At 36.2% G+C, this 18630-nt stretch overlaps 1 protein-coding gene across 3 annotated transcripts in view; it reads left to right on the top strand.

Moving 5' to 3' along the window:
- Positions 1-18630, top strand: part of LOC134539385 (neogenin) — a 118170-nt gene that overhangs the window by 36890 nt on the left and 62650 nt on the right. For 2 of the 3 annotated variants that reach the window (XM_063381376.1, XM_063381374.1), the window contains exons 8-9: positions 7351-7576; positions 9637-9910. In XM_063381376.1, the coding sequence (XP_063237446.1) occupies positions 7351-7576; positions 9637-9910 (500 nt within the window). The remainder of the gene's footprint in view (positions 1-7350; positions 7577-9636; positions 9911-18630) is intronic. The other variant, XM_063381375.1, reaches the window with a different exon arrangement.

Raw genomic sequence — 18630 nt, 5'->3', positions numbered from 1 at the left:
AAAATTTGTGCATACTTATAGTGCTATGTGCTATTAACCTGCATAAGAGCATTTTTTAAGGCTGTTCAAGAGGTCAAAAAATTTTCCCTACTCCAGAAAGACTTCAAACTGAAACATACTGATCGCTGAACGCCCTAAGAACATGTACAAGGCTTGGGGTCGTGATGCTTGGCGCTCAGTTGCGAGAATGCCTTCGAAGGGGCAGGTTGTGTCGCTCGGTGGGAGGACGACGCGTGGGCGAATAGCTAACTGCTTGTAGGCTGAAAGCAGGTAGTCGTGCTGGCTTGTGCCACCTCCCGGCGTGTCAGGAAAAGGGGGAGGAAGTGACAGACGAAGACGAGTATCCCGGAGCTCAGAACCCACTCCTCGCGGGCCTGGTGGCTGCTTCCCGGTCCGGCGTGTGACATCAGCAGGGACCGCATCTGTACATTTACACGTGCTGCCGTACTTCCACAGATGCATTTAACTCTCTTCCTAGATTCTCTGATGCTTAATCTACATGCGTGCTGTGTGATGTACAAGTGTAAAAATAACTTAAGTACATTATGTCGTGCAATTTTTGTCTGCAAACAGAGCGAGGAAACATGATATATATCTCTGCAATTTTTTTGGCATAGACGAGACCTGTTGCTTGGATTGTTTTTAAAATGACAGTAGGCATAGTCATAAAGTGTCTGATTGACTAAACCCTTTCATTGCAGCTGAAGAAATATTTGCTGAAAGACTTAAACGGATTACCATTATCCTACGAACACATCAAACTCCTTTATTAATACGTCCCATGGTTTTTTCTCAGATGATGTTTTGCAAATCACAACACTCAAATCATGAAATTTGTGAACACATAATAACTATGAATTAATCCAGTAGTTTTTTTATAAATATTTATATCACAGTAACTTTAAATAGAAAAACAAAATCTGTGACCCGAATGTGAGCCTGAACTAACTAACGCATAACTATTGTTTTAGTACACACCACGAAAGTGTGCGGGCTAACAAATGTAGTTAGCTCGGCACTCGACAGAGAGCACGTGTTGCATGCAATTGGCGTGATATCGATATTCGACTAAGTGTGCGCGCTCTATATGGGAAGCAACATAACCAAACATTAAGGATTGCTACAAGCGCTGGCTACATTATTGTAAGCGGTACACCGCGGCGACACAGACAAACAGATGAACGTAATAACGTTTATAAATGTCTTTAAAAGAAAATTTACACATCAGTTAACTACGTATTTCCATTAATTAAATAAGTAAGAGGTAATGTCCGAATAAATATTAGATTTATATTTTAAAATACATCGTTTTACACGAAAAAAATACCCACACAAAGCGGCGGGACCAAAAACAACATGCGAAGTTTACGCGAGAGGTTTTTTTTAAATTAAAATTTTGACGCCCAAAGATATGGGTGCAACGATTATGCAAGTGCAACGATTATGCAAATGCAATGATTATGCGAGTGCGATGATTATGCGATAAAAGAGGGTAATATCATTTCTTGAAAAAGTTACTTCTTTCTGTTTTAACATAATGACTTGTATAGTTCTCAAATAGCAGTTTTTTGTAACAGTTGAAAGAGTTGTTTAAATTATTATTTTGGACATACAGCAGTGCTAGTTTGCACTGTATGTTGTAGATAAACCCTAAGAACAGACAAAAATAGGTAAATACACATACTTTGGAAAGTGAAGACTGTATAGAGATTAAATACCCTATTAGGTAGATTTTGATGTCAGACTATCTATTGTAGCCGTTACGATGGTGTGACTGCGAGAATATCTTTATATTTTTTCGTTTCATGGTCCATAGACCCCAAAACCTTCGTCAACTCAAAAGTTTATATATATATTTATATATTTATTATCACAATGTTTTGGACACGATAAATGCTGTAATTTTGCACGAATCACTTCCAAACTGATACATAAATAAAGTAATAGAAAACCTTGGTTGAATTCATTAATGGGCAAATTTCCACCAAAGTGGTATAAATGAGGAAGGTATTTTAAAAAACAGAAGTTAACCATAAATCCCATAATTATACAAACATTTCATCCATTTGAACGTATTGTAACTCGTAGGAGTAATACCATGGGGTAGAAAAAACAAGGGTTGGCGGACAGAAAAGTTCTTAACTCCCTTAGTAGGCACACTATCAAATTCATTCAAATTATTTGTAAAAGGTATAATTTTTTTTTTAAATTTTGTGTGAAACAATTTTTGATAAAACGAATTATTCCAGAGAAGGGATTAGAAAAAAAATGGGTAGAATTAAAAAAGAAATAATCATTTATGTACCATGTACACTAACTATCAAATATGTTTTTATATACTCTAAAACCTTAAAATTTTATCTATAACTTTCGTTCAGAATAATTTTTATACGACTAACCATTACAGCGAGGGGTGGGAAAAAAAAACAAGGGTTGAAGGACATAAAATTTATAACTTTCTTTGTAGACACATTATTGAATCTTTTCAAGTTTGTAAATTGTATAACTTTTATCTAAAACTTTTGTCCAAAACAATTTTGATAAAACGAACCATTGCAGCAAGAGGGAAAAAGCAGGGGTAAAATTAAAAAAAGAAAGTCATATTTTCCGTACTACAAATACTTTTAAATCCGTCCGTATTTAATGCAAAACCTTAAGGGGGTGCCTCGCATTCCAGGTCATGATTTTATATTTATATTAATCACTGATCAACTTTTAGACTTTTTCAATTGTTTAGCTTTCACAAAGTGAAAAATATATACAGCGCATACTTTTTACATAATTAACTGCTAAAGTTACATTTTTAACGTTTTTGGGTTGTACAAATAAGGAGAATTTAATTTATTGGAGAACTGAAACTTTTTTGGTTCAACTGCAATGCCACTGGCTACTTGATGATATGGTTTGCATTTCTATCACAAAAACTCATTTCATGTTGCTTGGCTGTTAAAATCGTAACAAATTTGAGAATTTTGAAATGCCAGGAAAAATTAATTAATATTTTCTGAATGAAATTCAAACAGTTTCTTGAAGTAGCCAGTGGCATTGTAGTTAAACTTAAAAAGTTTCTGTTCTGTAATAAATTAAATTCTTCTTGTTTGTACAACCCGAAAACATTAAAAATGTAACTTTGGCAGCTAATTATGCAAAAATTATGAGCTTTATATATTTTTCATTTCGTGAAAGTTAAACAATTGGAAAAGTCTACAAGTTTATCTGTAATTATTGTAAATATATCATCTTGACCTAAAATGGGATGCACCCCCTTAAAATATTATGTACTACTTTTATACAAAATAACCAACAATAGGGGTGGAAAAAAAGGGTTGGAGGACAAAATATTCATAATTCTTAGTGGGTACACTATCGAATCCATTCAAATTATTTGTAAATCTTATAATTATTGTATAGAATGTTTTACTGAAATGATTTTTGATAAAACGAACCATTAGGGGATGAAAAAAAACTGGAATAGAATAAAAAATATATATAATTTCTGTACCTACACTATTAAATCAATTCTTATTGACTGTAAAACCTTTAAATATTATGTACAATGTGGCGCGAACGTGTCTCTGTCTATGACTATTACAACTGCGTTTGACACAGTTAACACGTCACAGTTACTTGTGTTTGAGTAATTACAGATGATAGTACGGTGTAGTGTATGTTAAGGGTAATGTATGTTAAATGGCTGGCAAAGTACGGTGGTTGGCTGTACTCGTGTACGATTAATACCAAAACTGATAACATTTAATAATTAAAGCAATATCAAATGGTATTAATTGTATTGTAATATTATAATTGATATAATTTCAACACATAGATATGTACAACACTGAAACTGAAAATTATTGATCTGAATAAATTTGACTAGGAAGATTAGGTTCAGATTATCCTAATGTTGTACCAGCTTTTAAATAACCTACCAAATACAGATAGCCAGACATGAATGGATTTGGGTCCAGTTTCGATACTACACCGTCATTACTGAATTATCAAGGTTTGTAACTACCGGTACCTACTAGCTCAATTTGGGGTAGGGCAGGTTCTTCGGCCATTCAGGACTGCTGGGTAGATCGGTGTATGGTCGCAGGAACTTGTAGAAAGGGACGCTGCAATAGAGTTCTAATCCACTACGACTGCCGTAGGCTACGACTCATTGACTGGATCGGCGACACCAAAATGGTCCTGAAAAACGTGGTACAAGGAAAGTTCTCACTACGAGATGGCAGGAATCAGAGGTAGAAGTCGCGATGCTGGAAGCACTCGCGAAACGCCGCGTATGTCGTGTTAAGGCGTATACCCTGTATTCTGAGGTAGATGAACTCAGAATTCTCCTATCTGAATACTCCGTTTACACTATAGTATCTAACTATAGTAGCGGACACGATCTTCTTGTTTCCTTTGCGGGCACCAGGGTTTTGGCGACACATCGCAAGGGAAACGTCTTCTCTCGAACATGGCGTCTTAGAATCCTCCTCTATTCCTTCCTTTTCAACCTCAACTTCCCAGGAATTGTTGTGGCAACCAGCGAGCTCGCAACTAGCAGGAAGAAATACTCAGCAGTTGTAGTAAAATCCAATGTACGGTAATTAAACCTGTGTTTAACTCATGTAAAGCTTGCAGAAAAAGGAATAGGCGTCCAAAGAATAATTAAATGAGGACAATAAATTATTACACTGCTGCAATTTCCAAAGACTAAACATACTGGCTGGCCTTAGCTATCCATATTAGTGTGATTGCTGGTACAACTTATAATACAAATACATATTTAAATATAATAATTAATTTACAATAAACATGAGATAATGAAATCAATCTGTAAACGGTTGACTGTTTACAACAACATTCGTTTGTAATAATTTTTTATACAACCAACAATTATAGCAAGGGGTGGAAAAAAACAATGGATGAAGGACAAAAAAAATTCACAACTTCCTTAGTAGGCACGCTATTAAATTCGTTTGACTTGGTTGTAAACCTTACAAAATATTCAAAATCTTTTGCCTGAAACATTTTTTGGTACAGCAAACCTGTTCGCATCACGCGAAAATAATTGACTGTACAAACAACGATTGCAACGGATTGCGTTACGAGACGAAAAACAATGGTGAGCGGGCCCGATAGCCACACTTACCATCACGAAAGCACACGATGAACTGACTTCCTGACGGAAGTCCGACGCGCTGCCAACCTTGGCAGCGTTGCCAAATCTGGAACCATGGTGGCCAACTGTGAAGGGGTGGCGCTGATACTTGTGCAGCGCGGGAATTCAAATGTTCGAATGTTCGGTCTCAAATTTGTTGCACACGTAACGTCAGCAAAAATACTTAAATACCTATGTACACTATACACACTCCAAACAAAACCCTTCCTGCAAAGGGAGGAATAAAATTTTTTTTTTTAAAAAATGTAACTCCCTTAGTAAGCACACCATCAAATCCATTCAAATTGTTTATTATTATAATTTTGATCTAAAACTTTTCTTTGGAAAATATTTTGATAAGACTAAACAAAACATTCCGGCAAGAAGTTGAAAAAAAAAGTAGGTGGAAATAAAATAAAATATATTTTCTGTACAATGCACACTACTATGATAGGCATAATATGAAAAATCGTTCTAATCTCACTGAGTGAAATATGAAAAATGTACATTAAGTTTTTAAAAATGTTTCAAAAGTTAATAGAATTTTCCAGAACAATTACGTAGTAAATAGATACCTATGCCTGTAGGCAGTGCCAAAAGGCATTTTTACATTTGACATCTACTGATTTTGGCTTGTTTTCTGTGTTGGTGTTTTTATTAGGGACGAGTCCATCAAATCCTCAAATACAGTCAAATATTTATATTCAAAGGATTTTATATTTGAGGAAAAAGATTCAAAGAAAAATTTAAGATGAAAAAGGTTAATTAAAAAATTTAACTACTAATAACCTCTGAATGTTACTAGGTCAGTATTTTCTACATACCTATCCTGTTACCATTCCCCAAGATAGTCTAGTTTTAACATGTAATTATATAAATAAAATTACAATATGTATTGATTCTGGATACTTAGTTTGTGAAACATTTAAAGGGTTAAATGTTACAACACCAAAGTTAATATTTTTAATTTCTTGTACATTATTTTATTTTTCACCTTTGAGACCTACTTTCGGATTCGAGGTTTGTATTCACGATACTCTTTGGTATTCGAATTCGAGATTCGGATTTGAGAAAATTGGGATGTAACCCGTCACTAGTATTATTCTTTCTTTGTCTGTTCTTTGGGTTTTTTCTCTATGACATACGGTGCAATCAAGATTTAATTCAATCTTTCCCATTGCAATAATCATTCAAAGAATGTAGTTATTAAAATATATATTTTTTAAGAATAATTGGTATTAAATGAAGAAATTTAATTGAAATTTATTGATGGTAGGAAAATCACTAATCAGCCCAGAGGTTGGATCATAACCCAGCCATCACTACGGAGAAGGGGCATGACGTAACTGTGGCATACAGGATGTGAATGCACTGCGATGGTTTGCAGTTGCCTTCTACAGTGTCGAGAGCACACTATCCTGAACCCAGGAATGAAATTTTACAAGCGCGAATGATAGCAGACTCGGCCGGGAATCAAACTTTGTACTGTTCACTCACCAGCCAGTAGCCCCTAGGTTTATAAAATTTAATTTTAAAATATTTTTAAAAAGCCTTTTGATTTTGAGTTTAAGATTTTTGAGTGGTGTGTATTTATTGGGTGGTATGTAATTATTGCGTGGTGTGGAAAGTACACAGTAACTTTGGGAGTTCCTGTTGCAGTAGGCATTTTTTAAATTTATTAATATTGAACTTAAAACTCATAACATCACTGTAAGTTTTTTTATAATGGCATGGGTAGCCCATAAAAAATTTACAATAAACCTAATCACACTTTTCTCACTAAAGCTTGCTTTCACTTGCTTCCTTAAAAATAGCTTTTTCAAAAAATATGTTTCCTCTTGAAAATACTTATTGTAATTTATCTAACATACCTATTTATCATTTTCACATTGGTATAGTTTCAAACTATGTAAATTTCATGTACCTAACTTAAACCACTGTTTATTTTAAGGAATTAAAATTAGTAGATCCAAAACTAATTTATGCAGTTTATTGGCTTAACTTTTGCTTTTGGGTCATGGGAATCCAGCTCACGAATACGTAGCACATATTTGTTGGCTTATAGTTTGCCGATGGCATGCATGACAAGTTTTTGTTTTGTTGGTTCTGTGTTGGTAGTGTTTGATGGTGGCACTTGTTAAACACGTGTTGTTGTTCTGGTCCCCCGCCCCTCCCCGCTTGCTTGGCATGTCGCGGTGCAGCGCCAGGTGGTGGTGTGGGTGATGCTCTGACGGCTTTTGTTCCCCCGCCCCTGGAATCCGCAGCCCCCCAGCCCCTCCCCCCGCCCAGCCAGGTGCCGTCCGCCCCGCGCCAGCTGGAGGCCGTGGTCGTGTCCACGAGGTTCGTGACCCTGCGCTGGCAGCCGCCGGCCCACCCCCGCGGCCTCACCACATACTCCGTGTTCCACCGCCAGGACAGATCCGACAGGTGGGCGCCCCAACTGGGCTTGTCGCCATTCATTAGTCAGAGATTTATTATTTTTTTGCTATGCACAAATTTTATGCGATAAAAAACATTTTTCCTTTTTAATCTACCAATAATCATTATGATAAATAGTTCTAAATGTCTAGTAAGGTACTGACTTATTTATTACTCAAAAATATTGAAGTTTTCAAGACTTGCACTGTTATTATTTACAAAAAGTATTCAATCGGGTTTGTATTGGTTATAGTTTTTTTTCTTTCCATTTTCTGCTAATCTACAAAATGAGTTTCCTGGTTGAAAAAAAAAATTAATTACCAGTTTTTTGACTTGAAATTGAAAGTAGTCTATTTTATTTTGTATATTTATAAGAGATGTACGAACCTGCAAATTTTTAAGTCGAGTCGAGTCGAGTCGAATTTTACAATAATTAGTTCGAGTCGATTCGAGTCGAGTTTGTAGATCATAAATTCAAGTCGAGTCGATTCGAGTCTGAATTTTTATTTGAATCTTTGACACTTAAGTCGAGCTTGAATATTTGCACTTTATTGCTAAGAGTCCTTAGATGGTTGTCTTGTTATATCATGGCCCACTTAATCAAATATATTTAAAATACAAGTACTTATTAATACAAATAATTAATTTAGGTTAAATTCTTAACTGATATAATACAATTCAATAATTGAGGTATAGAGCATAGAATAAAAGTATTTTCGAAATTTTTAAATTTTATTTAACAAATATCGCCCAACTGTGAAAATTAAAAAATTCGATATCTCCTAAAGTATTTGAAATTTCTTATATTCGCCGGCTTTAATGAAAAGAGGAATTTAAAGAGCATGTAATAAAAGTATTTTCAGATTTTTAACATTTTTGTTTCGCAAATACCGCTCAACTACATATTTACCTTATTTTGAACCGAACGAGTTAGCTGCGGCCTGTAGCATTCACGAGTCAATAAAAAACATTGAATATAATTTAGGCTTGTTGGCGCGAAGGTTAGGGTAAGATTCACACAATCATTAGAACATTTTTGAAAACTTTCACTTATGGGAAGTGTAAGGCCGTGCTACAATTGGCGCAACATTACAATAAACGTTCCCATAACAAATATAATACATTTAAAGATTATTGCTACAACACTAACGCCGTTAAGTTGCCGGCCAATCGCAAGCTGGCACTTCCAAAAAATACATGCTTTTGTATTTGTATTGAATAGTTACACTTTATAAAATACTTTATACTTCATAATTAATTTTAACTTGCCACTTAACTTGGATAGCAAACAATTATACAAAACAAAATCTCGCCGAACGTAATAGTGTAAACAAACACGGAAAAAAAATTCATGTTCGCCAACCTATACTTCCTAAAATTAGTGGAGCAAAGTTTTTTTTAAATGCCATTTCGTGATTGGTGGCGTATCAGTCGCAAACATGCGCACAAATATAACGCTACCGTTAATTTATTATTGTAACGTTGCGCCGATTGTAGTACGGATTTACTAAAAAAAAAAAAAAGTAATATTTCTGCCGATATTGTGATTATAAAATTTAATTCGTGTTTTGTTTATTAAAAATGTGTTCGTCTTCTTTGCTATGTGGTCACACCTGTTAAGTTGGCAATATGTAAAACTAAAATATAAATAATATGGCCGATTGTCGTCATTGTTTGTAAGTACGTGTTTCGGTCTTACGTACGTAATTTTTAGTGTCGGCCGAAGTCACGTAAGGAGATATTAAGAATTTATTGTAATTCAATTTTATTTTATTTTATCATAGAGTTTTACCCGAATTTCCTTTCGAGTTTCGCCCCGTCGAGTAAAATAAACTCGAATGCCGAGCCGAGCAGAGCTGATGCTACTCGCTCGACTCGACTCGAATTTTCGAGTCTCGGCCCATCACTAATATTTATATACCTTTTTACTTTATTTTTACATCTCTAAAACATAAAAGAAAAAAATAAACTTTCATTATATTTTTTTAATGTGATTCGTAGAGTATTTAATAATTTGATATTTGAGTCCAAATTCAATGTGAATGATGATAGTATTGTCGGGGTTGCAGGGAGCGCGTTGCCAACACGACGTCGGAGGAGCTGACGGTGGGCGGGCTGGCGCCCGGCCGCGCCTACCGCCTGCGCGTGGTGGGGAACAGCGCGGCGGGGGCCGGCCAGAGCTCGGAGGAGCTGAGGGTGGTGACCCAGCCTGAGCTGCACGTGCCCGGGCCGCCCCTCGCCCTGCGGGTCGCGCCCCTCTCGCCCACCGAGCTGCTGGCCGAGTGGCGGCCCCCGGAGGCGGGCGGCGGGCCCGGGCTGCTCTACAAGCTCTGCTACATCGAGGTGCGCTTCCACATACCCTGCACTAGAGATGTACGAACCTGCATATTTTTAAGTCGAGTCGAGTCGAATTTTACAATAATTAGTTCGAGTCGATTCGAGTCGAGTTTGTAGATCATAAATTCAAGTCGAGTCGATTCGAGTCTGAATTTTTATTTGAATCTTTGACACTTAAGTCGAGCTTGAATATTTGCACTTTACTGCTAAGAGTCCTTAGATGGTTATCTTGTTATATTATGGCCCACTTAATCAAATATATTTAAAATACAAGTATTAATACAAATAATTCATTTAGAATAAATTCTTAACTGATATAATACAATTCAATAATTGAGGTATTCTGTAGAGCATCATACTACTAGTTACATTACTAATCACAGTAAATTAACTCATTATAAAAATTGAAAAATATGTTAATAGTTATACAAAAACTGTTCCAATAGTGCAGTTAACTATTTACATGGTAAATTAAATCAATTTCAAATAAGCAACAAATGAAACTGTAAAAAATTAAAATATTGTACAGTAATCATTTTGATTATTTTATACCACCTATAAAAGAGAATATTAAAGACTGTCGTATCAGCCTACAAAACATAATGAAAAAAATATATTCCTAGCAGTACATATTTAAAAATATTTTTATGGAAAGCGTATAAAACTATAAGAAGTAATATTTTAAGGTCACAGTCACAAATTTTTAAAATACAATCTACCATGTTATCTGCAGAAATAAAATAAAAAATAAAAAATCACAAATTATCGTGAAGAAAAACCAGTTTTTCTACAAGGCTCGAGGACAAGTTTTGGCGTCGTGTGGAAATGGTGAGTCCTGCTTTAGAGAACAACCTTTCACTAGCTACTGAAGTAGCTGGAATGCCTAAATAGTGCATTGCTAGCTCAGCTAGATGGGGGTAATTTCTGCACGATTTCCACCATTCAAGTGAATCTTCATTTCGACCAATTACTGCACCATCCAGAAAATCATGAACCTAAAAGAAAAAAATATGGTGTAACTGTAAAATCACTAGGCCTACAGAAATAATACAAATACAGTAAAACCACATTCCCTTGAATTAAACTTCCTCCTTAAATACATAAAAATATGGAACCACCCTTTTTTCCCCCCATTAAGCCACAAAATTTTGTTCTTGCATATTGCCATCTATGCTGAGAAAAAATTTAAGGTAAGGCTTGTATTGAAAAGAGATACCTGAATGTTAAATTACTGCCTAATATATTATTAATGTATTTTTGTTCTGATAAAAGGGTAACACAGGAGTTCTACTATAGCTTAAACATTTATTTTTTCCTACCTCTTTCTTCACTGAATCATCATCTTCTTCTGCAGGCTGTGTTTGCTTTGATTTCAAATCAAAGATACCCCAGAGAGAGTTGTTTGCTGAAGATGATGATGCACATTTTTCTTCCATAGCTTGTTCTTTCCTAGAACATTTGTTACCAACTTGTAAAGAACTTTTCTTCTTTCTTATTTCTTCAGTCAACAAATGTTTTGCAAGAACAATTTCGTGATTTTCCATTGTGATACATTTGAATCTTGGATCCAAGGCAGTACTTAGCAGATGTGTATGAGAGTCCCTTATGTATTGAAATCTAGCAGTCAATGATTTTTGCAATGCTCGTGCCAATGTAATGCCACTTCCTTGTACTCCAGTTTTCGAGGTTACATAATTCTTCAAAAATCCTTCAATGCTATAAATAATTGGACGAACCATTGAAAGAGTTGGTACACTTTCTTTGCACAGTTCTTTTGTAGCTAAGAAGAGAGGTTGCAAAATTTTCACGTACGCTGCAATCAAGTTCCATTCATTTGCTGTCAAACTTTCCTTGCCAGAGTTAGGCAAATCTGCAGACACTGCTTCTTTTTGTTCATGTAGGCGTTCAAGCATAAGATATGTACTGTTCCATCTTGTGTCTATCATCTGAATCAAAGCATGCTCTGGTAAACTTAATTTTTTTTGAATTGATTGTAGCCTCTCTCTTGATTTTGTGCTATGCTTATAATGGCCTACTATGGACCTGCATGTTTTCAAAACGCTGTCCAATCCAACTTCTGCAACAGCATCACTAATAGCTAGCTGTAAATTGTGAGCAACACAATTCAAATGAACTAAAGGCTTCCCAGTTAGAGCACTGCTCAAATTTCTGGCATTGTCACTCACTACGTAGATGGGAATCTGAGTTGAAGACAGACTAATACCCCAGTTGGATGTCAAATGGCACAACTTCTGATATATAGCTGTGCCTGTATGTTGACCAGGAAAGTGGGAGCATTCTAATGTGCGGTTCTGCATTGCAAAGTCACGAGTAAGAAAGTGAGATGTCACAGAAATGTACCCTTCCTGCTTTTTTGAAGTCCACAAATCTATTGTAAGAGACACTGATTTCACTGTTTCGAGATCATGGCTCAACGCTTGTTCCATAATCCTGCGAGTGTCACTGTACAATTTTGGTACTACAGACCTTGAAAAATGGTTCCTGCTTGGGATATGGTATCGAGGTTCAAGGGTTTCAATTAATTCTCTGAAGCCACGATCTTCTACAACAGATAATGGTTGATAATCAAGCGCAATCATGCGACCAATTTTATTTGTGATACTTTGCGATTTTGGACTGTCAGATGAAAGCATTACTTTTGAATTCATTGCTTGTGTAATAGGGGATGAAACAGGCCGCTTCAATAAATTCATAGCCTCTTTTTTAGCTACACACATTTCCTCATACTTGCGTTTCAAGTGTAAATGTGAATCCAAGTGTCTGATCAGGCTTGTGGTAGATGATGATGGTGTCTTCAAATGTTTTTTGCAACATTTGCATATTGAATACTGTTCACATTTTTCAAAAAATTCCCAAATTTTTGATCTTCCTGTATTTGTACTAGGACTGATAGTGCTTTCATGAACCTCCTGTACTTTAGTTTCCTCTGTTTCTGTTTTTAAATATCCTAAGATACCTCTAGAAGATGAATTTTTGCCTGACATTGTGAGTGTTTGCTCAGTAAACGTACGCCAGCTGCGGCCTGCAGCATTCACGAGTCAAAAAACAATGAATATAATTTAGGCTTGTAGGCGCGAAGGTTAGGTTAAGTTTCACACAATCATTTAGAACATTTTTGAAAACTTTCACTTATGGGAAGTGTAAGTCCGTGCTATAATTGGCGCAACATTATAATAAACGTTCCCATAGCAAATATAATACATTTAAAGATGATTGCTACAACACTAACGCCGTTAGAACACTACAACACCACGCCGCTACAAGACTAACGCCGTTACGTTGCCGGCCAATCGCAAGCTAGCACTTCCAACCAATCCAAGCTTTTGTATTTGTATTGAATAGTTACACTTTCTCGCCGAACGTAATAGTGTAAACAAACACGGAAGAAAAAAAATTCATGTTGGCCAACCTACACTTCCTAAAATTAGCGGAGCCATTAAACAAAGTTTTTTTTAAAATGCCATTTCGTGATTGGTGGCGTATCGGTCGCAAACATGCGCTCTGTAACACAAATATAACGCTACCGTTAATTTATTATTATAACGTTGCGCCGATTGTAGCACGGATTTACTAAAAACAAAAATATTTGTGCCGATATTATGATTATAAAATTTAATTCGTGTTTTGTTTATTAAAAATGTGTTCGTCTTCTTTGCTATGTGGTCACACCTGTTACGTTGGCAATATGTAAAACTAAAATATAAATAATATGGCCGATTGTCATCGTTGTTTCTAAGTACGTGTTTCGGTCTTACGTACGTAATTTTTAGTGTCGCCCGAATTCACGTAAGGAGATATTAAGAATTGTAATTCAATTTTATTATATTTTATCATCGAGTTTTACCCGAATTTTCTTTCGAGTTTCGCCCCGTCGAGTAAATTAAACTCGAATGCCGAGCCGAGCCGAGCTCATGCTACTCGCTCGACTCGACTCGAATTTTCGAGTCTCGGCCCATCACTAGCAAATAATAACGTACATCTTATGGAGAAAATGGCGGGACTGAAACATTAGACCGAATTGTACAGGAAATAGTATTATGTGAGTACATCTTAAATGAGTTTTATTGTAATTGTAATTAATGTATTTTCTCATTATAACTACCACAATGCCTGACAGTAACTTTAAAACCGATTGCTGTTGCACGGTGCTTTGTCATGTGATCTTTGGCAAGGTCACGTTTACTACTTACAAAAACCTCTTGGAATCTTAACAGTGGGACCAGAAACATCATGCCTCTTTTATGAGATCATTTTTTTTCCTAATTCTGATGCCGTATAACAACATTGCGAGAATTATGTGCAAGCAATGATTATATGATAAAACACGGTACTTGAAAAATTTAAATATCTTACATTTACTTTTTTTACAAACATGAACAAGTGCTGTACCCTTTAAAGAATCTTCAGCCATATTGAAGAATTGGCTGACATTATCTAACTGTACAAAATATTGGACTAGAGACATAAGCCTAAGATACCGAACACTAATTAACAAAATAACTTTTAAAGATTTGCTCTTTATTTTCTTTTTGTTTTCTTTATGAACATAAAAAAAGAAATAAAACCTAATCAACTCTCTTTCTCTCTCTCTCTCAAATATATGCATGCACGCACACATACACGCACACACACGGCAGGGATTGCTACAGTAAACAGGAATGACTATTCAATTGGCTGGAGTGCACGGTGGTTTTTCAAAATTATAGATTGGGCTTTACAGCTTGTCGAAGAGACATTGGTGATTTACACATACAACAAACACAATGCAGGGGAATTGAGGAAGGAATCTGCCATGGCTTATTTTCATGAATCCGAGCTGCTAAGTACACCTGCCCCTCAAAGTAATGGTGTTTGATTCATTCAGTTTTGATGTAAGACACCATTAAATTATGGCATGAATTGAAGTAGTGCAATGATAGATAAAATGTAGTATGTACTTTTTTTTTCTTCATTTCCGTGCGTGCACAGTGATGATGGAACTTGTGTAGCATTATCTATTTACCTGCAGAAGACTCGCCCCTGTGTATGGGTTGTATCTATAATTTTGAGCAAAATAATTCAACATTTTTACCGTTAGGGTCAACCTCCAATATGGGTTGCACCATAAATCTGTCTCCTGTAGAATACAATTGAAGGTTTCATGGTGTGTGTCTCAGCATATTGCATTGTAAGAAACATGGCAACGATTTGGTTTGGTTTTTCGTCTCTCCCCTTTTCATCCTTTATGGCCCAAGAATACTGTGTTTTCTCGCATAATCGTCGCACATTTTATTCTAAAATCAAGTTTCGAAAAGTAGGGGTGCGACGATTATGCGGAAAAAAAATTTTTTGTTAGATAAAGTTATTCATAAAAACAAAACCAATTCATGGAAAGTACATATATTTAAAACGTGAAGTATAAAAAAGCAACTCAAACAATTTATATTAATAAGTCATGCAACAAAAAACCTTTCAACTTTAAATAGGAAAACCAAATCTGTGATCCAAATGCAAGCCGAACGAACGCGTAACTATCGCCGTAGTAAGTACAAACACCACGAAAGAGAGCGAGCCATCAGATGTAGTTAACTTGGCACTCAACAGAGAGCGCGCGTTGTAAGCACTCGGCGAGATATCGATATTCGGCTACGTGTGTGCGCTCTATACGGGAAGCAACATAACCAAACGTCAATGATTGCAACGAGCGCTGGGTACATTTTTGTAAGCGGTACACCGCGGCGACGCAGACGAAAAGATAAAGGTTATAACTTTTAAATTATCTTTAAAAGAAAATTTACACATCAGACAACTACGTATTTCCGTTAATTAAATAAGTAAGAGGTAATGTCTGAATAAATATTAGATTTATATTTTTAAATACATTGTTTTACACGAAAAAAATACCCACACAAAGCGCACGGAATCTATTAAAGGAACCAAAAACATCATGTGACGTTTACCTGAGAGGTATTTTTTAAAATCCAAATTTTGACGCCCAAATATATGGGTGCGACGATTATGCGATAAAAGAGGTTACTATTTTTTATACTCGTGTTTCTGATTCCATCAATTGTATATTCTTTTTACCTGTCTCCTTCCCCAAGAGAGAAAAGACAGCACGCCGCTGAATTTTTTTTGTCAGTTCTTCCTATATATAAAAAAAAGAATGCTGTTTTGCAGTTTTGTCGTGGAATGCTGCAGTAGAAAGCGTGGGAAATCTCACACCAAAAACAATGATTGGATACAGTTGGGAGACACAAAAACCTGTCGATATAGACACATGACGATTGTGTGCGGTGCCAGTTCATGGACGTTTACAACGATGAGAGAGGGAGGGACAACCTTGAACACTCACTCACTCACACATGCACACGCAAACCCCCCTCCCTTTCCAAAGTCTCTGGCTGGTTTGTATTTAGATATTCGCCTCTCGCAGAGCGTCATCCTGACGGCAGACAGCCACGTCACTTACCGTGACTAGCGCCGGAGCCGGCATACTTAGCTTAATGGCCCAGTTCATGATGCCTCACATGCACTGCTCAGCTATTTAACTAAACAATTTTTACTTACTTGTAACATATTTATTGAAAACCACAACAGTCTAGTTATTTACACACATATTCGACCTCACAGTGCAATATTAATTTTTACCCAAAATGAAAAACAATTTGCATAAGGGTCGCAGTACACGTTATTAAACAAAATATTGGCATTATGTGCAGCCCATACAAAAGTAAATACGGTAAATACAATCCAATTAATTAATAATGTAACCGATTAGCAAACAGTATGTATGTATTTTTCTTTTTTGTTGGTAGTTATTTGCTTCCTTCTTTGTGTATTTAATCTAGCCCATTCAATATAGCTCAGTGGTTTATATAATGCAGAAGTATCACCCATGCCCTTTTGTGTATATTACACCATCCTGCTTGTCAGCTGCAGCTCTGGTGAGATAAGCCGGAAGCTTTCAGGTCTGCCAGGATGGGCTAGTGGCAAATAGGGCAGACACACATTTAGTAAACAACAGAGTCTGGTTTTATGTGAGCAGGTTAAATAATCTTTATAATAATGGAGAATGGTAAGTTCGTGCTTTTTTAAAATCTTGTTAGATCTGAAATATGTATCCTGTATTAATAACATTATTATTTTTTAACTCAAATTTTGTGTACAACTACTTAGGATTTTAATGCTCAAGCCCTGTTATATAAACAATTAAGTTTGTGGATTATTTTACACTGTAATTTAATTTTGTTTAATTTAAAAGAGAAATTAAATTTTTTTAAATGTTCTTCAAATGTATTTTGACATATATTAGTACTCTAAATTGATTTAAACGGGCGTAGTTTCTTGAGTAGTAGTCAGGAAGCACTCTTTGATTACAATGCTTTGATTAGCGTTCTGTTTTTTTGGAACAAATTAGGGAGTAATTTGGAGGAGGGGTTGTATTATAGATTCTCAATAATAATGACCAATTTAAGTTGATGATCCGTCTCCTCTTCTTCTCTCACCGATGTCTCTCTTGGGTGAGAGCCAGGTATCGGGTGGAGAAGGTCCAAGCTGCTGGTCTTGCGGTAGGATTCGCAGTTGGCTGGTATGCAGGCGAATAGCTAGTGGGGTGAGGGATAGGGACTAAACTATTCATTGGAAATAATGTCGGTATTTTACACGGAACTTTTATTGACCTGAATTGTCCAAACAGTTCAATTGGTCGCCTGCGTCGCTTTCACAACATACACTGGATTGATACACGGTACACCCTATCGTCCAGAAAGGGGGGGGGGGGGGAAGGGAGACAAATTCCCTAGGCCGAGATAGGTCCTTGGATGGCCTAACTCGCGAAGGAGGGGTGCGAGCAGCAGAAAACGGATAGCCAGTCGTTCTGCTGCTCCCCCTATGATCGTCCTATGACCAGTGGGCGGAATCCAGCCTCACTGGCCGTCGGGCCGATCAACTGACTTTCAGGTGGATGACCTCGCCTTTATATAGGGAGAAATGCGCGGGAACGAAGAAATGAAGGGAGGGGCGAACTGACTCTTATTTGGAAGGGATGAGATGCGCGCGCATGAATCTCGCTGAAATTTCCCTGCCCTGGTGGTGGAAGTATAAACTAGATATTAATAATTAAAATGAAAAGATAAATGTGGCATAAATAATTATATGTACCTACATTAATATTCAATCCTATGTATTAAAAAGTATTTAAACTTGCTTTCACAACTTAATTAGTTAAATTTATACTTTTATAAAATATAAATACAGTTGGTAGTTCGCCGTTCACAAGATGGCGTCACAATGTACATGTTTAGCTGTGGCAAGAGAAAAATATACATTTGTTTACACAACTCGTCCATATTTACTATTATATCCTGAAGTGCATTAATATGTGTGTTTATAACAACGTAAAAAATAAAGGGCGAAGATGGTTCGTTGCTTTAATGAATTATTCTATTGTTCGTTGCTTTGTTTATAACCTACGACGTCGCACAGATTCGTCGTCGCATATTACGTGAGTAGGCCTATTGCCGAAATACATTTTCCCCTGAATTGCTTCCGAACTTATTAAAACTCGTTTAGGGTTTAATTATAACGTAAAGTAACGTGATATTTAATATAGGAAGGGCGGGCAGGCGTCAAAGTATTTAGTTACAAAAGCACGGAGTGTTTTTTTTTATTTACTACGAAATCAGATAAATTAAAGAAATATTGTGCATCCATCTGTCAGCATG

The sequence above is a fragment of the Bacillus rossius genome, chromosome 15 (assembly GCF_032445375.1).
Source record: "Bacillus rossius redtenbacheri isolate Brsri chromosome 15, Brsri_v3, whole genome shotgun sequence".
Classification (NCBI taxonomy): Eukaryota; Metazoa; Arthropoda; class Insecta; order Phasmatodea; family Bacillidae; genus Bacillus; species Bacillus rossius.
This window is presented reverse-complemented; position numbering and strand designations above follow the sequence as displayed.